At 38.8% G+C, this 25264-nt stretch overlaps 2 protein-coding genes across 2 annotated transcripts; one reads left to right on the forward strand and one right to left on the reverse strand.

Moving 5' to 3' along the window:
* Positions 1–958: 958 nt before the first annotated feature.
* axdnd1 (axonemal dynein light chain domain containing 1) lies at positions 959–15802 on the forward strand. The gene is made up of 25 exons (XM_056447940.1): positions 959–1238; positions 1804–1976; positions 2550–2653; positions 3721–3823; positions 3910–3995; positions 4094–4150; positions 4412–4520; positions 5295–5416; positions 10285–10425; positions 10505–10609; positions 10951–11071; positions 11176–11277; positions 11886–12052; positions 12129–12198; positions 12301–12535; positions 12608–12824; positions 13008–13101; positions 13387–13586; positions 13661–13751; positions 13839–13940; positions 14021–14101; positions 14185–14298; positions 15281–15372; positions 15439–15569; positions 15659–15802. The coding sequence occupies exons 1-25, from the start codon at positions 1157–1159 to the stop codon at positions 15784–15786; spliced, it is 3027 nt and encodes a 1008-aa protein (XP_056303915.1). The 5' UTR covers positions 959–1156; the 3' UTR covers positions 15787–15802.
* A 759-nt stretch (positions 15803–16561) lies between these two features.
* On the reverse strand, positions 16562–23605 carry nphs2 (NPHS2 stomatin family member, podocin). The gene is made up of 8 exons (XM_056448201.1): positions 23266–23605; positions 22481–22584; positions 22318–22390; positions 22151–22233; positions 20167–20370; positions 20040–20095; positions 19598–19676; positions 16562–16990 (listed from the first exon to the last, which is right to left on the reverse strand). Exons 1-8 carry the CDS (start codon positions 23564–23566, stop codon positions 16724–16726), a joined length of 1167 nt encoding a protein of 388 aa, XP_056304176.1. The 5' UTR covers positions 23567–23605; the 3' UTR covers positions 16562–16723.
* Between the last annotated feature and the right edge of the window lie 1659 nt (positions 23606–25264).

Consider the following 25264-nt stretch of genomic DNA (forward strand, 5'->3'; position numbering starts at 1 on the left):
CTAATATGTTCTTTCCTTTTTGTTTAAAAAGTGTTATTTTGGTATTGTGTATTATTATTATTATTATTATTATTATTATTATTACTATTATTGTTCATGTATATATTTATATAGGAAATATTAATGTTTTCCTTATCTGTACAGTTTCCAAACTGTACTTATCCACATCACTTCTTTATTTGTTTTAATCATTTATTTTTCTAGTCACAATTTTTAAATTTGTATTATTTTTAATTAAATCAAGTTATTTCATCGAATTATTACTATTATGTTTTTTTTTTTTGTTTGTTTTTATTATTTTTAGTTTATCTTCAGTTGAATTTTTTTTCATTTTTGGGGGGGCATTTTGTTTATTATATTTATTTTATTAGTTACCATTTGTATACTTGTGTATTTTGTATTTTTCAATTCTTTAACCATTTGAGCAGTTTTGCAAGTACCTTCTGTTTCTCTTAATGCATATTATACTTATGTAATATATGTATTAGTATTTATTCAGTCAATTTTTTTTTTATCTTTTGGTTTCTAGCCTATATAATTATATTTACAGACAGACAGACAGACAGACAGACAGACAGACAGACAGACAGACAGACAGACAGACAGACAGACAGACAGACAGACAGACAGATAGATAGATAGATAGATAGATAGATAGATAGATAGATAGATAGATAGATAGATAGATAGATAGATAGATAGATAGATAGATAGATAGATAGTGAAGAACAACAGTATTATGCATTAACCAGTTCGGAATCTCTCTCTTTCTCTTCGTGTACACCTTAAACTCACTCATTTGTTTGGCTACCATGGCATCAGTGGCCTGCTGAAGTATTAATAAGACAGCTTATGAATATTTCAAATTCTCATTTCCCAGCAGGAGGAGCCTCGGTTGTCTATTAAAGAAACAGTGTTGTCTTCTTGTTCAGAGTCTCGACTCGAGTGTTTCTGTAACTGGAAAGTGACGTTAGAGACGCGACGCGTCCATGGCAACAAACTTTTATTACCCGCTGTTTTGAAGCAACTGGAGAGCAGGGGTAAACTTTATTGCGCTGTCCGGAGGGAAACAGCACGACTAACGGCAGAGTTCGTCGATTTTTCCGCGGTTATTAAATGGTGAACAGTGTCCAGTGAGTGTAGGCAGTGTATCAGTATGTCGGTGAAGTGCACCCCGAACCCACCTGCTGACCAAGCAAAACCCGAGAGTAACAGGACCAGGACATCCACTGCTAACTGTGAGCAAACTATCTATCTATCTATCTATCTATCTATCTATCTATCTATCTATCTATCTATCTATCTATCTGTCTGTCTGTCTGTCTGTCTGTCTGTCTGTCTGTCTGTCTGTCTGTCTGTCTGTCTGTCTGTCTGTCTGTCTGTCTGTCTGTCTGTCTGTCTGTCCGTCCGTCCGTCCGTCCGTCCGTCCGTCCGTCCGTCCGTCTGTCTGTCAGATTAATTAGATTTTTTTTCAGCTAAAGAATGACAATTTTTCTCTATGTTAGTTTTTGTGATGTATTATTTATGTTTATATCACCAACATCAAGTGCATTTATATAATTTATATTAAGTTTTATTTGTCATTTGTTATGTTTGTCACAATCATTTTTCTGTTAAACATAATAATCGTAATAGCTATTCATCCTCAACTTTTTGACATTTATTAACATTCACAAAAAAATTTATTTTTTGTTTATTTTAATGTTTACCACAAATATTTTTGCTCATCCTAATAAATAACCTATATCCATTGAACTTCTGAGCCCACAATTTATCCAAACTGTATTTGTGTTGTTCGTCTAGTGGTGGCAGAGCTTCCTCAGGCGAGAGAGAGGACACCTATAAAAGACAGAAGCCACTTGCAGGACTGTAATGATTTAATTCCAGATGAACTCCTCGCAACTTTAACATCCACCGCATGTCCTCAAGACAGACTCGCACCACTCAGATTAACCAAAACTCCCAAAGACTTCAAGGTTCATGGCCCTTCAATATCTGTCCCTTACAATTTGTTTCTACACTCTAGAAAATAAAGGTTCTTGAAAGTAAAAGATTTTTCACAGTGAAGACATAGAAAATATTTTGGGTTCCCTAAAGTACCTCTCCGTGAACAGTTCTTAAATTAAATATTTGTATGCATGTGTGTGTACTAGTTTTGATGGTTTATGAGAACAACAGGTATAAACTAGTTATTACAACATTGAGATGATTTAGGAGGACATACCCAGTGTCCTCATAATTCAAAATGGTTAGAAATAATATTTACCATACGTTTCCTGTGAGGATTAGTAATGTAAGGTGATATAATAAACATTTTTTTAATTCTAAAATACATGACGCCAATGTAGAGTCTTCATAAACCATCACAAAAAGTATGTGTGTGAAGCAGATTTTAATTATCTAGTTTCCCTATTTCATAACAAAGTATCTGTTGTGAGATGGGGAGTTTCTGTGGATGTTACAAGGTTGTTCACGGAACCATTAATGCCACTAAGCACCTTTATTTTTAAGAGTGTAGTTACTAAATCGGCTGTTTCATCTTTCACCAGGTTTGTTTAATTCATCGTCCTGATGCTGTGTGGCACCATCCCGCTAGACGCAAAAAATACCAATACTTTCTCAACCAGCCGACCTCTCTGACTGGAGCTGGACGGTTTGGAAGGAATCATTACACATTACAAATATACTAACCGCTCACTTATTTTTAGGTACCCCTTGCCAGTACTGCTTTGTACACGTGGAATTAGTTTTGTGCCAAATAAAACGCACAAAACTTTTAAAACAAAATGAACATATATATATATATATATATATATATATATATATATATATATATATATATATATATATATTAACAAATAAAAAATAAATTCGAAAAATCAATAACAACCAATGAAATGGCAAAAAAACAAAAAAAAAAACACTGTCTTCAAAAAAAAGTATTATTAGTTCAGTTCACTTTCTGCTTCGCTTTTGATAAACGCAGTTTAGATTGCGCTACCAGAGTTTTCGTTTAGGTTTCTCAAATTTACGTTTGCGATTCTGACATAAAGCCCTTGTGGGGGCAGGCTTGCCTGTGATTTGTTCTTATTGGCTTTGTACGCAGCTCAGTTTCAGTCTCAGCAGATCATCTTGACCACAACTAAATGCTGGTGATTGGCTGAATAGATATTTGCATTAACAAGCTGTTAAATAGGTGTACCTTAAAAGTGGCTGGCTAGTGTACATCCCAGCAGGCACCTTGATGTCAAAACAAAGAACACACCAAAAATGTGATCAATTTGAAGTCAAAATAAAAAACACATGAAAAATGCGATCAATTTGATGTCAAAATTTTGATGTCTATTTGACATCCACACATTGATGCTCGTTTGATAACCAAAATAATGAAACAAAAAGTATTATAAGAAACATTTTATTCATCTGAAAGCTACAAATGACAAATTTATAAATATATTTTTTTATTTTGTATACCTACAAAGCATGTATACTAAATTGTATACAATGTATACAAAAAGACATCATATTGACATCTAAAAAACACATCACCTAATAGATTTTTCGAAAAACACTATGTTTGATATGTTTTTTATCGATTCACATTTTTGACATGTTTTTTAATGTTGTTTAGTTATCAAGGTGCCCTCTGGAATTTAAACACTGAGAATTTATAATACACTGAGATATTGTCTGGCTGACTGTTTGTTTGAATCTGAACAGAGACATTTCCTTCCTGTGTGATTGTCTGGTGTCTCAAAAGGATGCTTTGCCTGTTATTCCAATGGCCAATGGAAGATCTGCTCAGCATCATGGAGACCACAATGCAAGTGACAAGAGAATAACCGGAATTTGATACTCTGTTTTTTTTGTGCTTGTTGTAACTTCATGTTTGTTTGTTTTTGGTCAAAGGACACAAGTCCACTGGAAACTTTAATCCCAGAAGAATATCACATCATAAAAAACAAGGGTCTTAAGGGATTACAGTGCTATGATGAGTAAGTGAGTCTGCTTTAGACGGTAAGAACAGCTGTCTTGTTGTGTTACAGCGACTGTAAATTAATCTTTGCTCAGTTTATTTTCATTTTTTTTATAGCAATTTCACAGTTCTCCTAGAAGATGAGAAGAACAAGCTAAGAGTCTTTCCATCCATGTGAGTTGCTGGAATGAGTTTGTTTAAAAATGTTTATTTATATTATTCAAATTTATTATATGTACAAACTACAACTAGGAGGAAGTCATATGTGTAGTAATAAATAAATGTGTAATGGTTTCTATCATATGCTAGAAACTCCTAGATGTGTTTTTACAATAAATATTTATAATATTTTCTAAGCAACTATTGGGAAGTCATTTCTTCCTTCTTTAAAATGACTCATATTAATAATTATACAATTTTCTAAACAATCACTAGGAAGCCAAGCGGTCGTCTTGAGGTGGTTCAGTTGATGAAGGTGATGGACAAGATGTTAGCAAAAGCAGGTGTCAATGAAGAGTTTGAGGAGCTAACAGAAATCTCACAGGTTTGTTTTTTTAAAGGTTTTTAATGGTAAAAATGCAATGTATGAATAAATGATGTACAATAATGATATGCAGGATGAAAATCTACAGAACAGTCATTAAAAGTGCCACAACTCTTGCAAGTTAAGATGCTTAGTTACTTCTAAATGTAAAATATGATAAAATAACTTGACAAACAAATGAATACTTTGATTTGTGTATGTATATTAACAATAATAATTTATTTAACCCTTTATAGGGCACATATTAGAAAAACCCTGAAGTTTTTTTTTTCACTTAAAACAGTTATTAGGCATGCACAACAGATATGGAATTTTTTTTTATACCAATAACTATTTAGATTATAATATATAAAAAATGAATACCAATTTTTCAAAAGATTTTTTGCATAGTTGCAAAAACATAAGGCGAATACAAAGCGAACAACTAATCTTATAATAAACCTTTTTCTATTGGCAACTTTATTTTGTATGAATTAAATCTACTGACTTACAAAAAATTAAATGCATAAAGCAACTAACTGAACATTAACCAAAATCAAAATACCAGTAAAAAGGTTTTTAATGTCTTTAACGGCTTAAAGCTATAGGCCTAATTTTTTTATTGGACCAATAACATTAAAGATAGCATTTATTGACTAATATTTATGTGACCACTGATATATTGTGCATCCCTTATATATATATATATATATATATATATATATAGGGTTAGACAATTGTGACTAAACATAATGATTTACATGAATACAAATGTGTTTCCATATCATTTTTCAGATCGAAAATTTACTAGAGCTGATTCAAACTGAGCAGAACATCTACAATATAGTATTCCATGAGATAATCCGGCAGGTCAGCGTTGAATGTGCCGAGAGAGGTCAACTCCTCGCCAAGCTCAGGTCTCTATACCCGTTTACTCCTTTCCATGGCTTTTCATTAAAGAGTTATCTTACTTCCTCTCATAGATATTTACATTAGATGTCGCCTACGCTATTGTTGTCTATTGAAAGTAGCGCTCCCAAAATGAATGTGGGACCAAGGTGCAGTGGAGGACTGGCTATCCGGACCGAGGATTAATATATATATATATATATATATATATATATATATATATATATATATATATATATATATATATATATATATATATATATATATATATATATATATATATATATATATATATATATATATATATATATATATATATTTATGATCGGTAGTTTTCCCGGGGGTCAGTATGCAAATTCATTCATTCATTCATTCATTCATCCATTCATTTTCAGCAACTTTTCTGGGACCGGGTTGTGGGGGCAGCAGTCTTAGGAGAGAACCCCAGACGTCCTTCTCCCGAGACACTTCCTCCAGCTCCTCTGGGGGATCCCGAGGTGTTCCCAGGCCAGCCGAGAGACATAGTGCCTCCAGCTTGTCCTGGGTCTTCCCCGAGGCCTCCTCCCGGTGGGACATGCCTGGAACACCTCCCTAGGTAGGGCGTCCAGGAGGCATCCGAAACAGATGCCCGAGCCACTTCAGCTTAGTTCTCTCGATGTGGAGGAGCTGCGGCTCTACTCCAAGCTCATCCCGGGTGACAGAGCTCCTCACCCTATCTATAAGAGATGGCAAACTACCTTTTTCCGGTGGAGCATCATGGCCTCGGACTTGGAGGTGCTGATTCTCATCCCAGCCGCGTCACACTCGGCAGCAAACTGCCCCAGTGCATGCTGAAGGTCCATGTTCGATGAAGCCAACAGAACAACATCGTCTGCAAATAACAGAGATGAGATCCTGTGGTCCCCGAACTGGACCCCCTCCAGCCCATAGCTGCACTTTGAAATTCTGTCCATAAAAATTATGAACAGAATTGGTGACAAAGGACAGCCCTGCCAGAGTCCAACATGCACTGGAAACAAGTTTGACTTATTGCCCGCAATGCGAACCAAACTCCTACTTTGTTCATACAGGGACGAGACAGCACTTAATAGAGCGCCTCTGACCCCATACTCCCAGAGCACCCTCCACAGAATGCCACAAGGGACACGGTCGAATGCCTTCTCCAAGTCCACAAAACACATGTGGACTGGTTGGGCATACGCCCATGAACCCTCGAGCACCTTGGTTAGGGTATAAAGCTGGTCCAGTGTACCACGCGTTGCCACTGCGGAGCTTGCAAACTACCTCAGTAACCTCAGCTTGGGTGATGGGTGAGTCCACCCCTGCATCCCCTGTCTCTGCTTCCTCAATGAAAGACATGTCTGTGGGGTTAAGGAGATCCTCAAAGCATTCCTTCCACCGTCTGACAACATCCCCAGTTGAGGTCACCAGCTCCCCACTTCCGCTATAAACAGGGTTGATGTGGAGCTGCTTTCCCCTAATAAGGCGCCGGACGGTTTGCCAGAATCTCTTTGCCAGAATCTCTTCTTCTTCAGCTTGACGGCATCCCTTACTTCTGGTGTCCACCACCGGGTTCGTGGATTGCCACCACGACAGGCAACACAGACCTTACGGCCACAGCTCATTACGGCCGCGTCAACAATGGAGTCGGAGAACATGGACCACTCGGTCTCAATGTCTCCAGCCTCCCTCGGGATCTGGTCAAAGCTCTTCCAGAGGTGAGAGTTGAAAATCCTTCTGACTTGAAGTTCAGCCAGACATTCCCAGAGGACCCTCACAATACGTTTGGGCCTGCCAGGTCTGTCCAGCTTTCCCCCCTGCCAGAGAATCCAACTCACCACCAGGTGGTGATCAGTTGACAGCTCTGTCCCTCTCTTTACCCGAGTGTCCATGACATACGGTCAGAAAGCAGATGACACAACCACAAAGTCAATCATTGCCCTCCGCCTTTGGGTGTCCTGGTGCCATGTGCACTGATGGACATCCTTATGCTCGAACATGGTGTTTGTTATGGACAAACTGTGATTAGCACAGAAGTCCAATTACAGAACACCACTCGGATTCTAATCAGTGAGGCAGTTTCTCCCAATCACGCCTCTCCAGGTATCACTGTCATTACCCACATGGGCATTGAAGTCCCCCAGTAGAACAACAGAGCCCTTAGTCTGAGCACCTGCCAGCACCCCTCCCAAAGACTCCAAGAAGGCTGGGTACTCTGCACTGGTGTTTGGCCCATGGGCACAAACCACAGTGAGTGACCTATCTCTGACCTGAGGAAGCAGGGAAGCTACCCTCTTGTTCACCGGGGAAAACTCCAACACATGACGGCTAAGTTGGGGAGCTATAAGCATGCCCACACCAGCCCGCCGCCTCTCACCGTGAGCAACTCCAGAGCAGAAGAAAGTCCAGCCCTTCTCAAGAAGTTGAGTTCCAGAGCCCCAGCTGTGCGTGGAGGTTAGCCCAACTATCTCTAGTTGGTACCGTTCCACCTCCCGCACAAGCTCTGGCTCCTTCCCTCCCAGTGAGGTGACATTCCATGTCCCAAGAGCCAGTTTCTGTGCCTGACAATTGGGTTGTCGTGGTCCTAACCTTCGACCACCACCCATTCCACAATGCACCAGCCCTTTACGGCTCCCCCTGCAGGTGGTGGGCCTGCAGGAGGATGGTCCCTTGTCACTCCTTCAGGCTAAGCCCGACCGGGTTCCGTGGGTAAAAACCCAGCCACCAGGTGCTCGCATACGAGCCCCTACCCCAGGCCTGGCTCCAGGGTGGGACCCCGGCTGCGCCATACCGGGCGACGTCACTGTCCTTAACGTTAAGAAACTCGAAGGGGTTTTTGAACCGCACTTAGTCTGACCTGTCACCTAAGACCTATTTGCCTTGGGAGACCCTACCAGGGGCATTATCCCCCGACAACATAGCTCTTAGGATCACTCAGGCACTCAAACCCCTCCAGCAAGGTATGGTGGCGATTCATGGAGGAGCAGTATGCAAATAATTTCTTTAATTATGGAAATTATAAGTTTACATCACTTTTCTGCATCGAAGGACAAATGACCACACTGGCATCATTCACTTAGCAGACAATAATACAGGTTTCTAGCATCGCAGCATCTTGTTGTCATATTTCATTTACATTGTTTGCTTATTTTATTCAACAAAACTAGAATAAGCCTAGTATTTAGTGCTACTTTGCTTTATGGTCAGTGCAGTAAGAAACTGTATTATCATCAATACTTGTTTAGCACAAAAGTTCGTAATGTACAAAATCGTAAAAAGTGAAATCCTACCTATGAAATGTTATGCATTTTTGCTTTGTTTTCTTTGTTTGCTTGTTACCACACCCGTACATTGTGCAAAATCCAGCATCTTTGGATTGGCTTTAGTCTTGATTAGTGCGGTTGAATGACATTTGTCCTTGGAGCACTGTACAAATGTTGCAGCGCTATTGACTAGGGTTGGGTACCGAAACCCGGTGCCATTACAGCACCGGTACCTTGATCTTTGTATGTACCGGATTAAATCAGCATATGAATTTCGGTGCCTGATTTCGGTGCCACTGGTGCTGCGACAAGGACGTAAGAAGGATCAAGCGGTGCATCAAAGGCACACATAGGTACGCGTTGTCACACCATCTCTAAACATTTAGTCCTAAACAACTTTGAGGAATACGGACAGGCGATTTTGGACAAATTTGGACACGTATTTTTGTGTCAAAACGCCACGGAGAAGCCAGATCAGCCATCAGTGGCAGACTGCGGTGATATGAACGAGGCCTCTCTCTGCGCGCTCTAGGTGTCTCTCGGGCACTCGCTCCCGCGGGCACTTGCTCTCTCTGTCAGTGACGGTGTTGCACGCATTAGTTCCCTGCATTCGTCAGAGGTTGACGCCCAAATTGACACAGGTAATAGCGATTTTACCACTCTTAATATAGGCAGTCCTCGGCTATGCAGAGACCATTATTAATCAGAAATCTAGTGTACATAGTTTTGCGTTAGGAAATGCAGTATTTAATTTACAAACAGTCTGCAAGTACCAAAGAACAGATGTAACATATTGATCAAATGTAGTTTTCAGTCACGCTCATGTAAGTCATATTCAACTCGTTTACTTTTGCCTTTATTCATTTTTGATTTCCGTCTTCAACATATGATTTATTAACAACACATTTTTAAACATAATAGTTTAACTAATTTGTAATATCTACTTTTTTATGTTCCATGGTGGCAGTCAGTGCATAACATTTTACTAGTTATATATAACATTTTACCCCCAGTTTCTCTGGTCTAGAACCACCACTGACTATATAATGTAAGACAGAATCATGAAAGGAACATTCAAAAAGCAACTCATGTAAACACCTTGATCATATTAATGTCTTATTCAGATTAAGGCAAATCATTAAATTACTGATAACCATGATAACATATTCACAAGCCCCAACCTTAGAAAAAAGAGTTCAGTATTTTGATGACAGCCTTTCCACAGGTTAGTAGTAAGCTAATGTAATTTCATAATGCAAATCTTAAACTCAAGCTAACCAACAAATGATCAAAGGAAATATATTAATGTAATTCAAATATAGAAAATGTGAATTGATGTTTACTTTAAACTTAAATTATATTGTTCTATAAAATTATAATTTTTAAAGATTTTGTCAAAAAAAAGATTTTTCTAGAGTCACCCACCATAATTTTGTGGCTCAAAAGTATTGGTTCAGGCATCGTTTTGGCACCGGTACCATTTTAAAAGTATCGATTTAGCACCGGTATCATAATAACCCCAAACGATACCCAACCCTACTATTGACGCATGCTCAGGGTCTATATGTGATATCTAGTGTATATATCTTTGACTTCCTCTTTCTCTTGGCTAGGCAGAAGTATGTGGCTCTATTTGACCGTATCCCACGGCAGGTGAAGGGTCTTCACACACAAACCTTAGCACAGAGGGCTCTGGACCGCCGGCTCACTGAAGAGATCCTACACTTCAAGAACTCTATTGCAGAGCTTAATATGTATGCTTGATATACTATCTAATTGCCAATGAAATGTGAGTTTTGCGCATTTCAAACTTGTCTGTTTAACCTGTAAAAGGGAGCTGAGTGCTATGAAAGTACATGATGAGAATTTGTCCAAAGAGGCAGATGAAGCCAAGGAGGAGCTTGCTAAAGCTTTGGAAGAGTCACAACGCAATGCAAAGTATGTGAATTGTTGATTAAAATTATTTGTATACAAAGTGCTTAACTAGCTATGTTTCCATCCAAAGATGTGAATTAGACTTATTCACAAAACTGGATTATAAACATCTGCATAAAACATCTGCGAAAAAAGTTTCCATCCAATGAGTCAAAAAGAACAAAATGGTCACTTCCTGATCAACTGGAGCCAAATATAAAAAGAAATAGAATTTGTTGCATGTTTTCTTCTTGGATAAAAGTTTATTTTTTCATAAAGTTTTCTGCAATATTTAAAAACTCTCATAAAATGAGGTGGATGGAAACCTAGCTACTGTAACCTGAATTAAAGTGACTTCTCATCAGTATTGTAGCAGAGTACCATGACCTTTATGAGCTACAGCGAAAGAGACTTGAAGGACAGATGTCCCAAATAGATGACGAAAGGGACCTTTGGAGAAAAGCCACCTACAGTCTTGCAGTCAAGGTGACCTTTTGTAAATTTGTTGTAGGAGCTCGTCAAGTAACACAACATTACCCCACAACAAAAAAATTATGGTTAAGTTTAAATCTCTTACAAATTTCTTTCAGATAATCAAGATAAATAAGCTTCATCTGGTCAGACGACTTCATATTAGTGAGCAGACCTGGGCCAAGGCTGCAGATCGGTTCACTGTCTTCTTAACAGCAAAGGTAAAAACATGAATGCAGGGCTTCTCATCACCCAATTTTTTGTGCAGTTTAGCTTCAATCCTTATCAAACTCCACTACTTTTTAGCTTTATAGTAAGCCCCCAACACCTTGATCAGCTTGTTTAGGTGTATGATTAGAGATAAACTCTACAGGAAAATTTCAATTGAAATCCCCAGCATTATGACAAATTCACACTGCATGATTTTCAAAATCGTCTGCTCGCCATTGTTTTCACGCTGCATGACTATCTGGGGTAGCATTCAATTGCTGCTGTGCACAATGGATTGGTGACAGGGCGCTACACACTGCATAACTTTAGGAAGAATCTCAGACAACTCTGTCAGGCACACAACCTACATTTGATAAGCAAATGCACGTGACAAGTGATAAGGAGATATCGCATCATTACATGTGAGATCCAAGTCCTGGCTTGAGACTGGAAATGGTTGCCCATTGTGGTACATCTCAGACAAAACATCAAAAAGACTAGGGTGCTCCTGTTAAACTTTTCCCAAACTTTCCTCCATTTCTTGTGTCCAAAAAGGAGGAGCCTTTCTTAAAACCGAAACCATGTTTTGTGATATAGTGGTCTATAACTTCATTCATAGGACTCTGAGTATCTTTCCCATATCATGGAGTTGACCAACCGATGGAAAGATACACTGGCCAATTTCATGCAGAAACTCATACAGGTGGAGAACAAACAACGTGAGATCATCACGTCTTTCCACGCAAACATTGTGAAGTGGCAGAAATTTTATGAAGAGAAATCAAGGTCAGTAAAAGAAATATTGTTTTTCTTTGTATTTTAAAAGCTTTTCTATTGATTTTAATCTTTTGTGGTACTAAAGGCACCCTACTATGAAAGTTGACAAGTCATCAGATGAAGAGCTGTCACAAGACCTGAGAAAGTGGTCAAAAGTTAGCAAAACTTTTACATTTTGTTTACTGAATTATCTTTTGTTAAATTGTTTACTTTGCACATTAAATGTATAAATGATAGCTATCTTTGTCTAACTGTAGGTGTTGACACAGCATTGTGAGCGTTATGGTGGGGAAGACCTAGTATCTGGTCAAGAAACACTTGAATTGCTTAAAAACCTACAGCAGTCCTGGATTGAGATTTTTCTCGAACTCTTTAAGAGACACACTGGTCCAGATGGAGGGTCCCTTAAAGGCCAGGAAGCCATGAGGGGGCTAACAAGGACCATCACTGAGCTTCTGAGCCAGCTACTAATACGTATCAATGGAGAAAGTGGTGAGAACTTAGATTTTTGTTTCCTCACGTAGCCTTGTTTGGTTTCAAGATGAAAACTTGTTGTTTTTGCAGGAATCCATGCAATGCTAATGTTTCTTATTGACACTATGGAGTCCTGGTCAAGAAGGTTAAACCCCTTGAGTGGACTTCCAAAGGAGCAGGCTTTGGGTGATTGGCTTAAGTTGAAAGAAACTCTTGAAAGCTTGGTGAATCTCTCTGAGGAGGCTCTTCTGCTAGTGGACAGCACACAGACTGAAAAGGACAGGGAGAAAAAAATTCCTCACATAAAGTAAGAGAGAGGCAAGCGTCAAACATTATATTAAAACACCTTACTGCCTACATTGGCGTCCTAATCAAAATGGACCCTCATAAGCGACCCTAACTGTAACCTAAATTTGCAACAAAATATGTTAAAAAACAAAACTTCATTGATGTGTCTGACTGCTAATTTCCCTGTTTGTATCTGCTGCAGAATTAAAATGGATAATGTTTTAAAGACAATGAAGGAATTCCTGTTTTCTCAAGAAAACTTTTTCGACTTTGAAAATATGAGACTTCGAGATGAGGTACACACCAGACCATAATGCGTCAATTTCAGTCAATTCTTGTTCCTGATAGTCACCTTTCTGCAGAGTTGAGATGGACCAGACCTGGGAAAGATTGTCATAAATAATGGTTTAGGGTAGGATTGTTGCACAAGCCTAAGGAGAAAATATGCGATTTTGGACGCAGTTTCTGATTACTTGGTTCAAGGGCGTTTACCCACAATTGAAGGCAGCTCTGTAGAAGGATCAACTTCCAGGAGCAGGACAGTTACATGCCCCTGTCCTAATCTTGCCTTGTGCTTGCAGGTAACTTCACTTCACAATAAGATGATCCACTGGATGGTGGACCTTCTGCTGCTAATGGTTCCCATCCATTCAGATGACCAGGAATCATTTCTTCCAGCACCCGAATTGAACATTATAGTCAATGTGTCTTTTGAGAAGCTGGAGGAAGATGCCAGGAACATCTCAACCAAGCTGGATTACTTTTCCAAGTACATCACAAGGTAGCCTTACTAAATTAAACATCTCAAGAGGATCCGTAAGTAAGCAGAAACTCATTACACAAATTATCCTGTAGCTCTTGTCAAGCTATTATGGAAGAGGTCATCAGGAAGAGCTCAAACCAGGATGAAACCGAAAATGAGTTGTACCAACTAGCCAAACTTCAGGTGCAAAGCTCTCCCTCCAAGGTTTCGTTCTGAGATTGATATCCTGCATGAAATGCCTTGGTGTATTTAAACTGTGTTTGTGTTTAGAAAGAGTGTGGGGAATGGATGGAGGCCTGCAGGTTACTACTAATGGACGTGAAAGGAAGCTCTGTGGAGTTGAAGCTGACTGGAAAAGTGGTGCCACACTCTGTGAGTGACATCATCAAGGACACTAGTATAGTACAACTGTGTGATGTGAATGTGAGTAAGTAACTTGTATATTTTCTTAGCCCATGGAACAATCAGAGGAACATACTGAAAAAGAGGAACCACTGGACTTGGAAGATGCAAATGAGCCTTATGATGAACATGTAACTTTTTTATTCTCATAAGCTATTAGCTACCTTGTCTCCAAGGAATAACATCAAATAACAGCACCTTATCACCTCTGCAGGAAGAGGAAAAGGCCAGCAAACATGACAAAGATCGCTCAGTCATCAAACTTGTAGGTCATGATGGCAATATCACAGAGAAGACTTTAAGAGAGGACACTGTCCAACTTAAAGGGGTGAGTGTACCATGATCATATCCATCAGCTTCCCAGTATGAGATGATAATCATCAAAACCTCTCCGTATACACAATCTCTCTTCTCTGTATTTACCAGACACTTTCTTATCAACACTACATGTTTCTAAAAAAATGTGCAATTCAGGTGAGTGGGCTTGACAAACCACCTGTAGGACACACTTTCTCCTTTCCTTATGCACCAGACACTTTCTTATCATCACTCGCAGTTATTAGTGTGCTTCATGCAGGTGAGTGGGCTTGACAAACCAACTCTAGGAGTCACACTCTGTTCCCCTCCATATGCACCAGACACCTTCTTAAAAGCACCACATACTTCTTGGAAAACACTTTGCAATTCTCAGTGTGCTCCACACAGGTGAGTGGGCTTGAAAAACCACCTGTAGGAAACACTAGCCTCTTTCACACATACAGACCTTTCCAGAAAACTACTGCCGATTGCTTGTGCACATGAAGCAGCCGGTAAGCGCCAGCACACACACATATTATGTACGTCTCCACATGTGAAAGTGTACTTCCATATGTTTTCATCAAAGTTTTTCACAATACTCATCCATCCACAGAGTTTGTAATGTAGTCAATTGTTTACAAATACAAGCGCAGCCGTTTAGAAATATTTTTTAGTTGATTATGTCAGAATTTACCAGTATTTTGGAATGGATGTGTGAATGGTCTTTTCCGGGAAAATTCCGTAACGTCCTCGCCTGTGTGAACAGCGTTTTTTTAAATTTACCGGTAAAGTCATTCTGGAAATTTTTCGGATATTTACCGGTATTACTGTGTGAAAGGGGCTACTATCTCTTCTCTGTATGATTAAAGGGAAACAAGTTAATAAATAACTTGTCATAGAATATATGTAATGACAATTTCTGATGAGTTAAAGTGCTTTTTATCTTCATTTGTAAGTCGCTTTGAATAAAAGTGTCTGCTAAATGAGTAAATGTAAAACCTAATCTTTTCTAGACTGAAGAACTTGTGATGGCTCCTCACACTGAAAAAGCCCAAGATGCCTTCAGTTCTTTAGAAACTATGAGAACTCTTCAGCAAGAGCTTCTGTGAGTATTCGAATGGAAATTTCTCTTTAATCAGATCTATAGTCTCTTATAAGCTGTATTTTGCAGAGAGGTAGAGACTCGAGCTATCAATTCAGAGGTGCGAGCGTTAAAGGCAGAGGAAGACCTGCAGGCTGCTCTGGATAAGATACAAGATCTGGAGAGGCAACTACAAGCTCGGCCCAGTGTGGAGATCAAGTGTAAATGTGTCAAAGAATAACATTACACTTCACACACTGAACAAGATTAGCTATTTCTAATTCTGACTTTTTTGGGGGGGATTTTACAGCAAACAAGAAGAATGCAGCATCTGCCCCCAAGACCCCCAGCAATCCTGTCGCAACTTCTGAAGCTAAAACAAAAAGCCAGAAACCTGAATCCAGCCCGAAACCGTCTAGAGGAACCAAGAAACGTTAAATGTGAAAAAACAATACTGGGGCACAATAATAAATTACTTAATAGACATATGTATTTGAATTTTTATTGCACATATAAATTTGTTAGTGTGATTGTTTTAAAGAGCAGATTTCATGGTATTTTAAAGTATACTAATATTGTGTTAGATCCCCTATAACACAGACATCCCAAGTCTCCCCACAAATGCATAGAAACTCCTGGATGCCCGCAAACGAATGATAATCTCCCGGAAGTCGTGTGTCTCCCGTCCGGTCTTCAAATACGTCATGCACCCCTCTCCACCGCATTCGTCCCTGCTCTTCAGATACGTTGCTCGCGGACCCCCCCCCCCTGATTCTTTAAACCCCTCCCCTCTATAAATCAGCTTTGCTCTGATTGGTCAGCTGGCCAAGTCAATTCTGATTGGTCTTTCTGTATGAATTCGTGTCAGAAACAAAAAACCCATTTCAGAGTGTTCGTATTTTGCATGCTTATGTATGCAGAGCCGTAGATCGGTAGCAAACAAAAGATGACTCCATATATATATATATATATATATATATATATATATATATATATATATATATATATATATATATATATATATATATATATATATATACATATATATATATATATATATATATATATACATATATATATATATATATACATATATTTGAGATACAGTATCTTTATTTATAATGCGCTTTTTTGATTTTATTTAGGAGATTGCATAAAAAGGTTACAAACAGAAGACATTTTTCGAAAACTCAAATGGACCTGCTCTTTACGATAAATCTTGAATATTTGATTGTTAGATGATGCAAAGGAAATCTGTCGACCAATACCGATAAATTTAAACAATGTAGAATATCAGCCAATAACCAGAATAATATTGAAATAAAGTGAATTTCAATAATAACTTAAGTCAAATAAATGAACAGTAAAATTGTCTTTACATCATGGGCGAGTCTTTGGTTCCATCATCTGAGCCGTCACCTGTGGTCATGCTTTGATTAGCAGGTCCGGTTAAACTAGCGAGATCGATGGATTGGGTCAGGACATCAGGCGGTATGTTGAGGACCACGGCGGGCTGCTCAGAACGCAGGCTGTGCAGGAGCTGCAGGAGTCGTAGATGCATGACCAGAGGAGAACCAGAGACAGACTCTACAGACGCCTTCAGAGCCTCACATGCCGCCTTTTCTCCCTCTGCAGCGATCACCTGTGACACGACCACATCAGTGCTTAAACAGCTAGGTTGATCATCAGGGGACAGTTGTTCAAAAAGGTTAATCTGGATCAGAGGGATCTGTGGTTAACTTGCAATCCTCTAAACCCTGAACTCTTAAATTGATTATTCCTAAACCTGCTTATTTTAGATATGCTGGTTCCAAAATCTTAAGGTTTAGTCAACTCGGAGCATGCTAACTGCGAACACAACATTTTTAGTGAAAATAAGTCTCCAAGGAAACAGGCACAGCTTGCCACACCTCTTCTTTTTCTTCTGTTGAATGGTGAGTTGAGTATTAAAGTCTGTGTGAACCTTTTATTTCAGTATGTTGATGTATTTCCAACTGAAACAGAATATTGAGTAGGGGTCTGGGCTTTCATCATTACCTTGTAGCAAATGGTAGGAGAGGGGCCGTCAAACTGACGTCAACAGAGAAGAACCACCCCTCCAAACGCAGAAGCAAACTGTTAGACTATGATTGAAGATTACCAAAACAAACTTTTTTCAGTGGATTAACTTGAACAGATTATTTGTTCACATAAAGAATACCAGTGTGTGCTAGCAAAATAAACAGTAAATTCACCCTGAATTTAAAGCTTATCGCCCCTATTGGAAATTGTGCAGTATTAATTTTGATTTCACCCTGATTTTAAAGCTTATCACCCCTATTGGTAATTGACCCTTCGCTAAGCCACACACAAAAACCGCCACCTACCAATTGTGGCTTCGCAACCGTAGCTACGCGCAAGGGCTCTGTCAAGCTTTCAAGTGAGGGAAGCAAGCCAAAAGAGTTGTGACTATGGTTTGTGCAAATTTGACACCCGGTATCCTTAAAGTTTGAACAGGGTGGAGGAATTTTTTCCATTTCCAAAACCTAAAACCCAAAGGGAGAAATGGCAGAGTGGATCAAGCTCTGTGGAGGTGCGCTAAAGGAGCGGAGTTAAGTTGGTTTTGTTTTGATATTCTTGACACATTCAGTGATAGACCGCTGGCAATAACTCACACACCTCTTACGTTACCCTAAAAAGATCTAAACTGTGTTTCCTACAGAAATACAAAGCAGGTTATGTTTCCCAGCTGTCTTTTTCTCTGCTCGATATTATGAGTAGTGCTCCATTTAAGCCTTCGCCATTGTAGTCATACTAATAGCAATCATATTTCCATCTATTTCAAGCTACGAATATCACATATCAACAGAACAAAACCGAGATGTGATCACAATCTGAGCACTTGCGATCAATATACTTTACCCACAGCTGTTTTTCAGTCATTTATAACCCTCGTGTCCATGTCAGAGCTACAATTCACTGATGTTTTCATCGGTCTTTTGGAGATTTAGTCATTGGTGACGATGTTATAGTGGGTTAGTGTCTGCTTTTTTCGGCTTTTTATTAATTAGTTAATATTTGCTGGTAGGGAAAATGTATTTGTTCACTTCTGCTATTTATACTTTGACATTAACTGCTAATAAGAATAGAAACTGGATAAAAAGCACACAAACATACTGACAGTTATAGGTAACTTACCGTACATTGTTATGGGTCAATGATGCTAATATTTGGCACCAATCCATCAATTTCACCTTTCTGGCTGCTCTATGAACGAATTGTGTAGAAGCACTGTCCATGCGTTTCCTTGTCGGTTAGTAACTCTATATTTCATTGCACAACTATTAGTCTATCAGGCATTTTGGCAAAAAAAAAAGAGAAATCACTGTTTAATTTGTTATTATATTATTTTTAAATTTCACCTCTCCTGCTGTATATGACCTACGCTGTTGAATGGTCAGCGTATGAGGCAGCTAGGCTAACCTAGCTTCAATTTTGAGTGAATTATTTTCTAATTGGTTGGCTATTATGTTGTGAATATACCCCTGTAATGCATACTACAGTCCTTTTTTGTCTGGCTTTCTCGGATATCTCACCTATTCCCCGAAAATGGCTAATTATACCCCTGGGAATGTCTGACACTGGCGCATACACATTGTAATAGACGTGCCAGGCACGAAAGCTTGACAGGCGTAGCAAAAGTAACTAAGGGGGGCGGGGCTTCGCGAAGGGTCAATTGGACATTATTAATGTTGATTTCACCCTGATTTAAAAGCTTATCGCCCCCTATTGGTAATTGTGCATTATTTTATAGTATTGATCTAAAATCTTAGATTTTTTATTAATGTGAACAACAAATATAATGTTTGTTGGTTAGATGCTAATTATACATTTAATGTTAAATGATTCATTTAAATACAAAACTTGCATGATAATGTATAGGTTGGGTTTATATATATTTAATTGTTCCTTTGTTGATTTTGTAATAAGGTGAAATATATTTCTATAATAAAATTACATAAGTCATATATTTTATTGAAATATAATATCTGTTAAATAACTTCAACCCCTCTTTCTGTTTGGATCAGAATAATCCTGTTTTTTTTTGGACCAAAATGAGGACCAAGATTTCCAAATTCAGAATTTTTTTCTTCTTTTAAACAAACCATCAAGATTTGACCCAATCTGCCAAAACCTGATCAAATTGCTTTTGAAAAACTGTAACCAAAGGGTTGTACATTTGAATCCCATTTTGTACCAATGGCCTTACTTTAACTTGTGCCTGACGTCTTGCTTCGGCTTCCACAGCGAAGTTATGTTGCAGCTCTGGTGGAAGATTGATCTCTTCTCTGAAACCGTGAACACACTGTATAAGTAACTGATGGGACATTTCCTTAAGGGAAGGGACCATTCATTCCGAAAACGGAACCTTCTGTCATCATTTACACACTCTTATTATAAGTTTCTTTCTTCTGTTGAACACAAAAGAAGATATTTTGAAGTAAGCTGCAAACCTGTAACCACTGACTTCCATAATATTCGTTTTTCCTACTATGGAAGTCAATAGTGACCAGTTTTCAGCTTTCTTCAAAGTATTGTATTCAACAGAAGATAGAAACTCTTGTAACAACTTGAGTAAAAGTAAAACGTGAGTAAATTTTCATTTTGGATGAACTATCCGTTTTAGACAAATCTGTAATTTACATACTTACATTTCCGCTCTTTCCACTTTGATACCCCACCTGCAGGTTCCTGAATCTAACGTGACCTGTATAACAAAGGAAAACTTCATGAAAAAACTTCTTTAAGTCCAAATGAGGTTTCTTATCAGTTTCTTACCTGAATCTCCTGGGCGATTCGCTTCCTGTCCAGCAAAATGTCAGTGAAGGCATGATGTGCCAGTATCTCTCTAACAGATACTTGTGTCAGAGCCTGCACCATGTCTGGGATGCTGGCGAAGGAGGAATAACACACAGAGACGTTCTCAATGCGATAATAACACACCGCAGTCACTTCTGTACACACCAGATCTTTGGTCACCACCTGAAGATGGAATATGAAATAAATCGTACCTCAAATCATACAGCAGACTTGCAGGTTTTCTCCATGGATGATAAAATACACAGAAGAATCCTGACATTAAAGGTCCAAGTTATTTCTACATTTCTATTTATGTAATTCACAGATGATTTTGCCTAACATATTGGACTTAATTTGCCAGGTTTTCTTAACAAAACTAGCCCAATGATACCCAAAACTAATTATGGCACTCACATTCTTTAAAGATCCTTTGAAGTGGTTTGTTTAATAATTACGTTATAAAGGGAATCGATCTCTAGTCGCCCTGAGCATCAAAATGCTATATGTTGACACACTTTCAATTGAAACTAGCATTTTCTTTCGATGTTTGACATAATCTCAACTGTAAATGAAGACAAGGTGGGACATGTAGTAGCCCCTCCCCTTAAAAAAAACAACAGCCAATAGTGTCTTATTTTTTCGCAGCTCTGCCAGTGAGAGTATTTGAGCTCAAGCACAATAAACAAAAAGGAAACAGCATAAAAGGGGTGGGACATGTCAGATTCTATAGAGCAGGGGTGGAAAACTCGGTCTTGGAGGGCCGGTGTCCTGCAGACTTTAGCTCTAACACTAAAGCTGCGGTCACACTAGAGTTTGATAATCCGAAATTCTGTTGTGCGGCGATGCGAAAAGGGGCGGGATTAAACAAGATTATTAGACATTAAAAAAGCAAGCGATTGGTCCATGTTTTAAAGTTCTGTCCAGAGAGGTCATGTTTTGATCCTCGATTGGTCTCACGCAGTCAAGTGATGCGATTTCTCAGGTCAGAGTTCAACAAGCTTGAATTTTGCACTGCATCGACCTGCGAAACTTGACGCATGACCTTGCATTTCCGGTCTGACGCATTCGTGTGCGTATGAATGGAAGTCTATGGAGAGGAAAGTCCAGCGTGACCGCAGCTTAATCAAACACACCTGAACATGTTAATCAGTGTCTTCAAGATCACTAGAAATCTATGAGCAGGTGTGTTTGATTAAAATTGGAGCTAAACTATGCAGAACACGAGCCCTCCAGGACCGAGTTTGCCCACTCCTGCTATAAATCATTTGATTGGTCAGAAGATTTGATTAGAAACCCTAATGTCAAAAATTGTTGATCCATTTATTATGACTGACAGCACAGCTGGTATTGTGTCTTGTGTGATTGGCATTTGCTGTTTAAAAACCTAATGCTGAAAAAAATCTGTCAAAAATGAACATTCAAAATTTGAGAAATTAATTATAAAATAAAGATATTTTAAAAATTTGAAATAAATGATCAAGATACTCCTAATTAAAGTTATTATTTAGTTTAAAATCTTGTCATTTAGCTTTTTTATCATTGGTAGAATATAATTTTGGAACATTTTAACGCAACGCTATAAATACAATTGATGTCAAAGCCCCCCAAGGTTTTTCCATAACTCCCCCCGCACTTTACATCAGTTCAGCTGAAGCTATCGAAATAAATTATTTTCAACCCCCTCAAACCCTGGAGCTGCCACTGAAAGCAAGTGGTCAAAATATCAAGTGATTAAAAGTAGACAAATTCTGTAGGAAAAACACAGACTTGGCAACCTTGCTAAACTGTCTGCTTTTTTTTTTTAATGGTCTACATTGCCTCCCTCGTGTTTACATAGATGCACCAGTGGCATGGTATTTGTCATAGTCAGCTTTTTAGAGTGCACTTCATTAAAGGACTTAGAAACTGTTTCACAATATACAGCTGAGGCGTTTTTTTTTTCTTAGGCAAAAACAAAAGTTACCATATGAGGAGGAATCTTCAGTATTTTCAAACGAATGTCCACTATATGGCACACATCCAAAAACGGGAGATAAAACATCAGCCCTAAAGCAAAATTAAACACATAACTAGCATAAACCACAAGTATATGTAATGTTAATATATTAACATGCGATTTGAAATGTGTACCAGGGCCCCTGGGTCTCCTCTGTAAAAGATGTCCCAACCGAAATTTGACGGCTCTCTCGTGTTCTCTCACAATCTACAAAATAATATTTGGGAGCTTGAAAGAGACTAAAGAAAACAAATCTAGAATCATGTCTAATGTTTAATCCCTGAAGCAAAATCATACCTTTACACAGAACCATATTGAAATCGGGAAGAAGAGGATCACCATAGACAGGACCAAAACGATGAGAAGCAGCTCACAAACTCCAAGGTATTTCTTCTTTAGACCTTTAGAAAAATATTGAAGGAATAATTGAAAACATGTTATTGAATTATTGAAAAATAAGGCCTTGGGTGGTAGTTATTTTTTAATAATTGAGTCCGGTTTGTTGAATTTTAGAAAATAACACACACTTAAGACATCGCCACCTATGGGTGTGCTTTATTTTCACAATAAGAGGAAAAAAAATGCACACCCTAGTTAGCCATCTCTTGAGTGTGCGTTATTTTGTAATAACTGATTCTGGTCTGTTGAATTATTAGACAATAACCCACACTTAAGACATCACCACCTAGGGGTGTGCTTTATTTTTACAGTATTTGGAAAATAAATGCACACCAAAGTTAGCAATGTTTTGGGTGTGCGTTATTTTTGAATAATTAACCCTGGTCTGTTGAATTATTATAAAATAATGCACACCCAAGACATCGCGACTTATGGTTGTGCTTTATTTTTACACTAATTAAGAAAAGAAATGCACACCAAAGTTGGCGATGTCTTGGGTATGCGTGATTTTTTAGTAATTGACTCCAGTTTGTTGAATTATTAGAAAATGACACACACCCAAGACATCTCCACCTATAATTGTACACCATCTTAGAGTGTTAATCAGCCAATCAGAATCAAGCATTCCACAGCCACATGGTATAAAGTTAAACGTTTTTAGATGTTTCCTTGTCTAGACTTACCTTCTCCAGGTCCCTCAGTCTCCAATAATGCTAATAACTCCTCTCGTTCTTCTTTTATCCGCTCCCTCACACTGTCTACGTTTACAACCGTGCTGCTGGAGATGATCTGAGCATCTTTAGCTTCCTCTTCTTCTGTCGTTGCTGGTTTCTCTTTTCTTTTGTGAGGCTCTTGGAGCTTTACAGATTTGGATGCTTTGGTTTTTCTCTCTTTTGCAGAAGGCGACGGCTCTCTCTTTGTCCGTGCAGATCTTGAAGAGTGCTGAGATGTTTCTGCTCTTTTCTCCATTTCAGCAGGAAGCATTGTGGTCAGTGATCTGTTGTGAAGTGTCCCGTTTGGTTTTCTGCAGTGGTCTGAAAGGGAGTATTAGGAGGCCAGTGCAGGTTCATCTGATAATGTGGGAGTGTTTATACTCTTCTAATGGAATTTTCATTGCAAAAACACCTTACAGTGTTTTGAAGGGTCACTAAAGCTTAGGGCTGCACGATATTGGAAAAATCTGACATTGCGATTTTAGTTTTTCTGCTGGAAAGAATTCATAGCGCTTCACTTTTTGCACATTTTTTTATGTTACAACCTTTTTCCAAAAAGGATTAAATTCATTTAATTCCTCAAAATTCCACATGCAATACCCAATATTGACCCCATTCCTCTTTGCAGTACCTATCAGGTTGGATGGGAAGTGACGGTGTACAGCCATTTTCAGATATCTCCAGAGATGTTCAATAGGATTTAGGTCTGGGCTCTGGCTGGGCCACTCAAGGACATTCACCAAGTTGTTGTGAAGCCACTCCATTGATATTTTGGCGGTGTGCTTTGGGTCATTGTCCTGCTGGAAGATGAACGGTCGCCCCAATCTGAGGTCAAGAGCACTCTGAAGCAGGTTTTCATTCAGTATGTCTCTGTACATTGCTGCATTCATCTTTCCCTCTATCCTGACTAGTCTTTCAGTTCTTGATGCTGGAAAACATCCCCAAAGCATGCCACCACCATGCTTCACTGTAGGGATGGTATTAGCCTGGTGATGAGCGGTGCCTGGTTTTCTCCAAATGTAACGCCTGGCATTAACTTCAAAGAGTTCAATTTTAGTCTCATCAAACCAGAGAATTTTGTTTCTTATGGTCTGAAAGTGCTTCAGATGCCTTTTGGCAAATTCCAGGCGGTGAGTGGCTTCCGTCTGGCCACTCTACCATACAAGCCTGATTGGTGGATTGCTGCACAGATGGTTGTCCTTCTGTAAGTTTCTCCTCTCTCCACAGAAAAACACTGGTGCTCAGACAGAGTGAACATTGGGTTATTGATCACTTCCCTGACTAAGGCCCAAAAGCCCAATGTTTGGTAGTTCCAAACATCTTCCACTTACAGATGATGGAGGCCACTGTGCTCATTAGAACTTTCAAAGCAGCAGAAATTTTTCTGTAACCTTCCCCAGCCTTGTGCCTCGAGACAATGCTGTCTTGGAGATCTAAAGACAACTCCTTTGTCTTCATGCTTGGTTTGTGCTTTAACATGCACTGTCAACTCTGGGACCTTATATAGACAGGTGTTTGCCTTTTCAAATCATGTCCAATAAACTGAATTTACCACAGGTGAACTCCAATTAAGCTGCTGAAACATCTCAAGAATGATCAGGGGAAACAGAATGTACCTGAGCTCAATTTACAGCTTCACGGCAAAGGCTGTGACTACTTCTGTACATGTGATTTTTCAGGATTTTTATTTTTATTTGCAACAATAAAAAAAAAGATATTTTTTCACATTGTCATTATAGGATATTGCAGTGTTTCCCAACCCTGTTCCTGAAGGCACACCAACAGTCCACATTTTCAACCTCTCCCTAATCAAACACACCTGAATCAACTTATCATAACATCGGAAGAGACTCCAACACCTGAAGTTAATGGGTCAGAAAAGGGAGACATCCAAAATATGTACTGTTGGTGTGCCTCCAGGAACAGGGTTGGGAAACACTGGGATATTGTGTGTAGAATTTTGAGGAAA

The sequence above is a fragment of the Danio aesculapii genome, chromosome 22 (genome assembly GCF_903798145.1).
Source record: "Danio aesculapii chromosome 22, fDanAes4.1, whole genome shotgun sequence".
NCBI classification, from domain to species: domain Eukaryota; kingdom Metazoa; phylum Chordata; class Actinopteri; order Cypriniformes; family Danionidae; genus Danio; species Danio aesculapii.

Excerpts from the sequence above, each read along its gene's own strand:
- axdnd1 (XM_056447940.1), top strand. The coding sequence starts at position 1,157 with ATGTCGGTGAAGTGCACCCCGAACCCACCTGCTGACCAAGCAAAACCC. Across the intron at positions 3,996-4,093 it reads GGATTACAGTGCTATGATGA|CAATTTCACAGTTCTCCTAG; the intron begins GTAAGTGAGTCT and ends TTTTTTTTATAG. Across the intron at positions 13,752-13,838 it reads ACCAACTAGCCAAACTTCAG|AAAGAGTGTGGGGAATGGAT; the intron begins GTGCAAAGCTCT and ends GTTTGTGTTTAG.
- nphs2 (XM_056448201.1), bottom strand. The coding sequence starts at position 23,566 with ATGCTTCCTGCTGAAATGGAGAAAAGAGCAGAAACATCTCAGCACTCT. Across the intron at positions 22,234-22,317 it reads GAGGAGACCCAGGGGCCCTG|GGCTGATGTTTTATCTCCCG; the intron begins GTACACATTTCA and ends ATTTTGCTTTAG. Across the intron at positions 20,371-22,150 it reads TGAAGATTCCTCCTCATATG|GTGGTGACCAAAGATCTGGT; the intron begins GTAACTTTTGTT and ends TTCCATCTTCAG.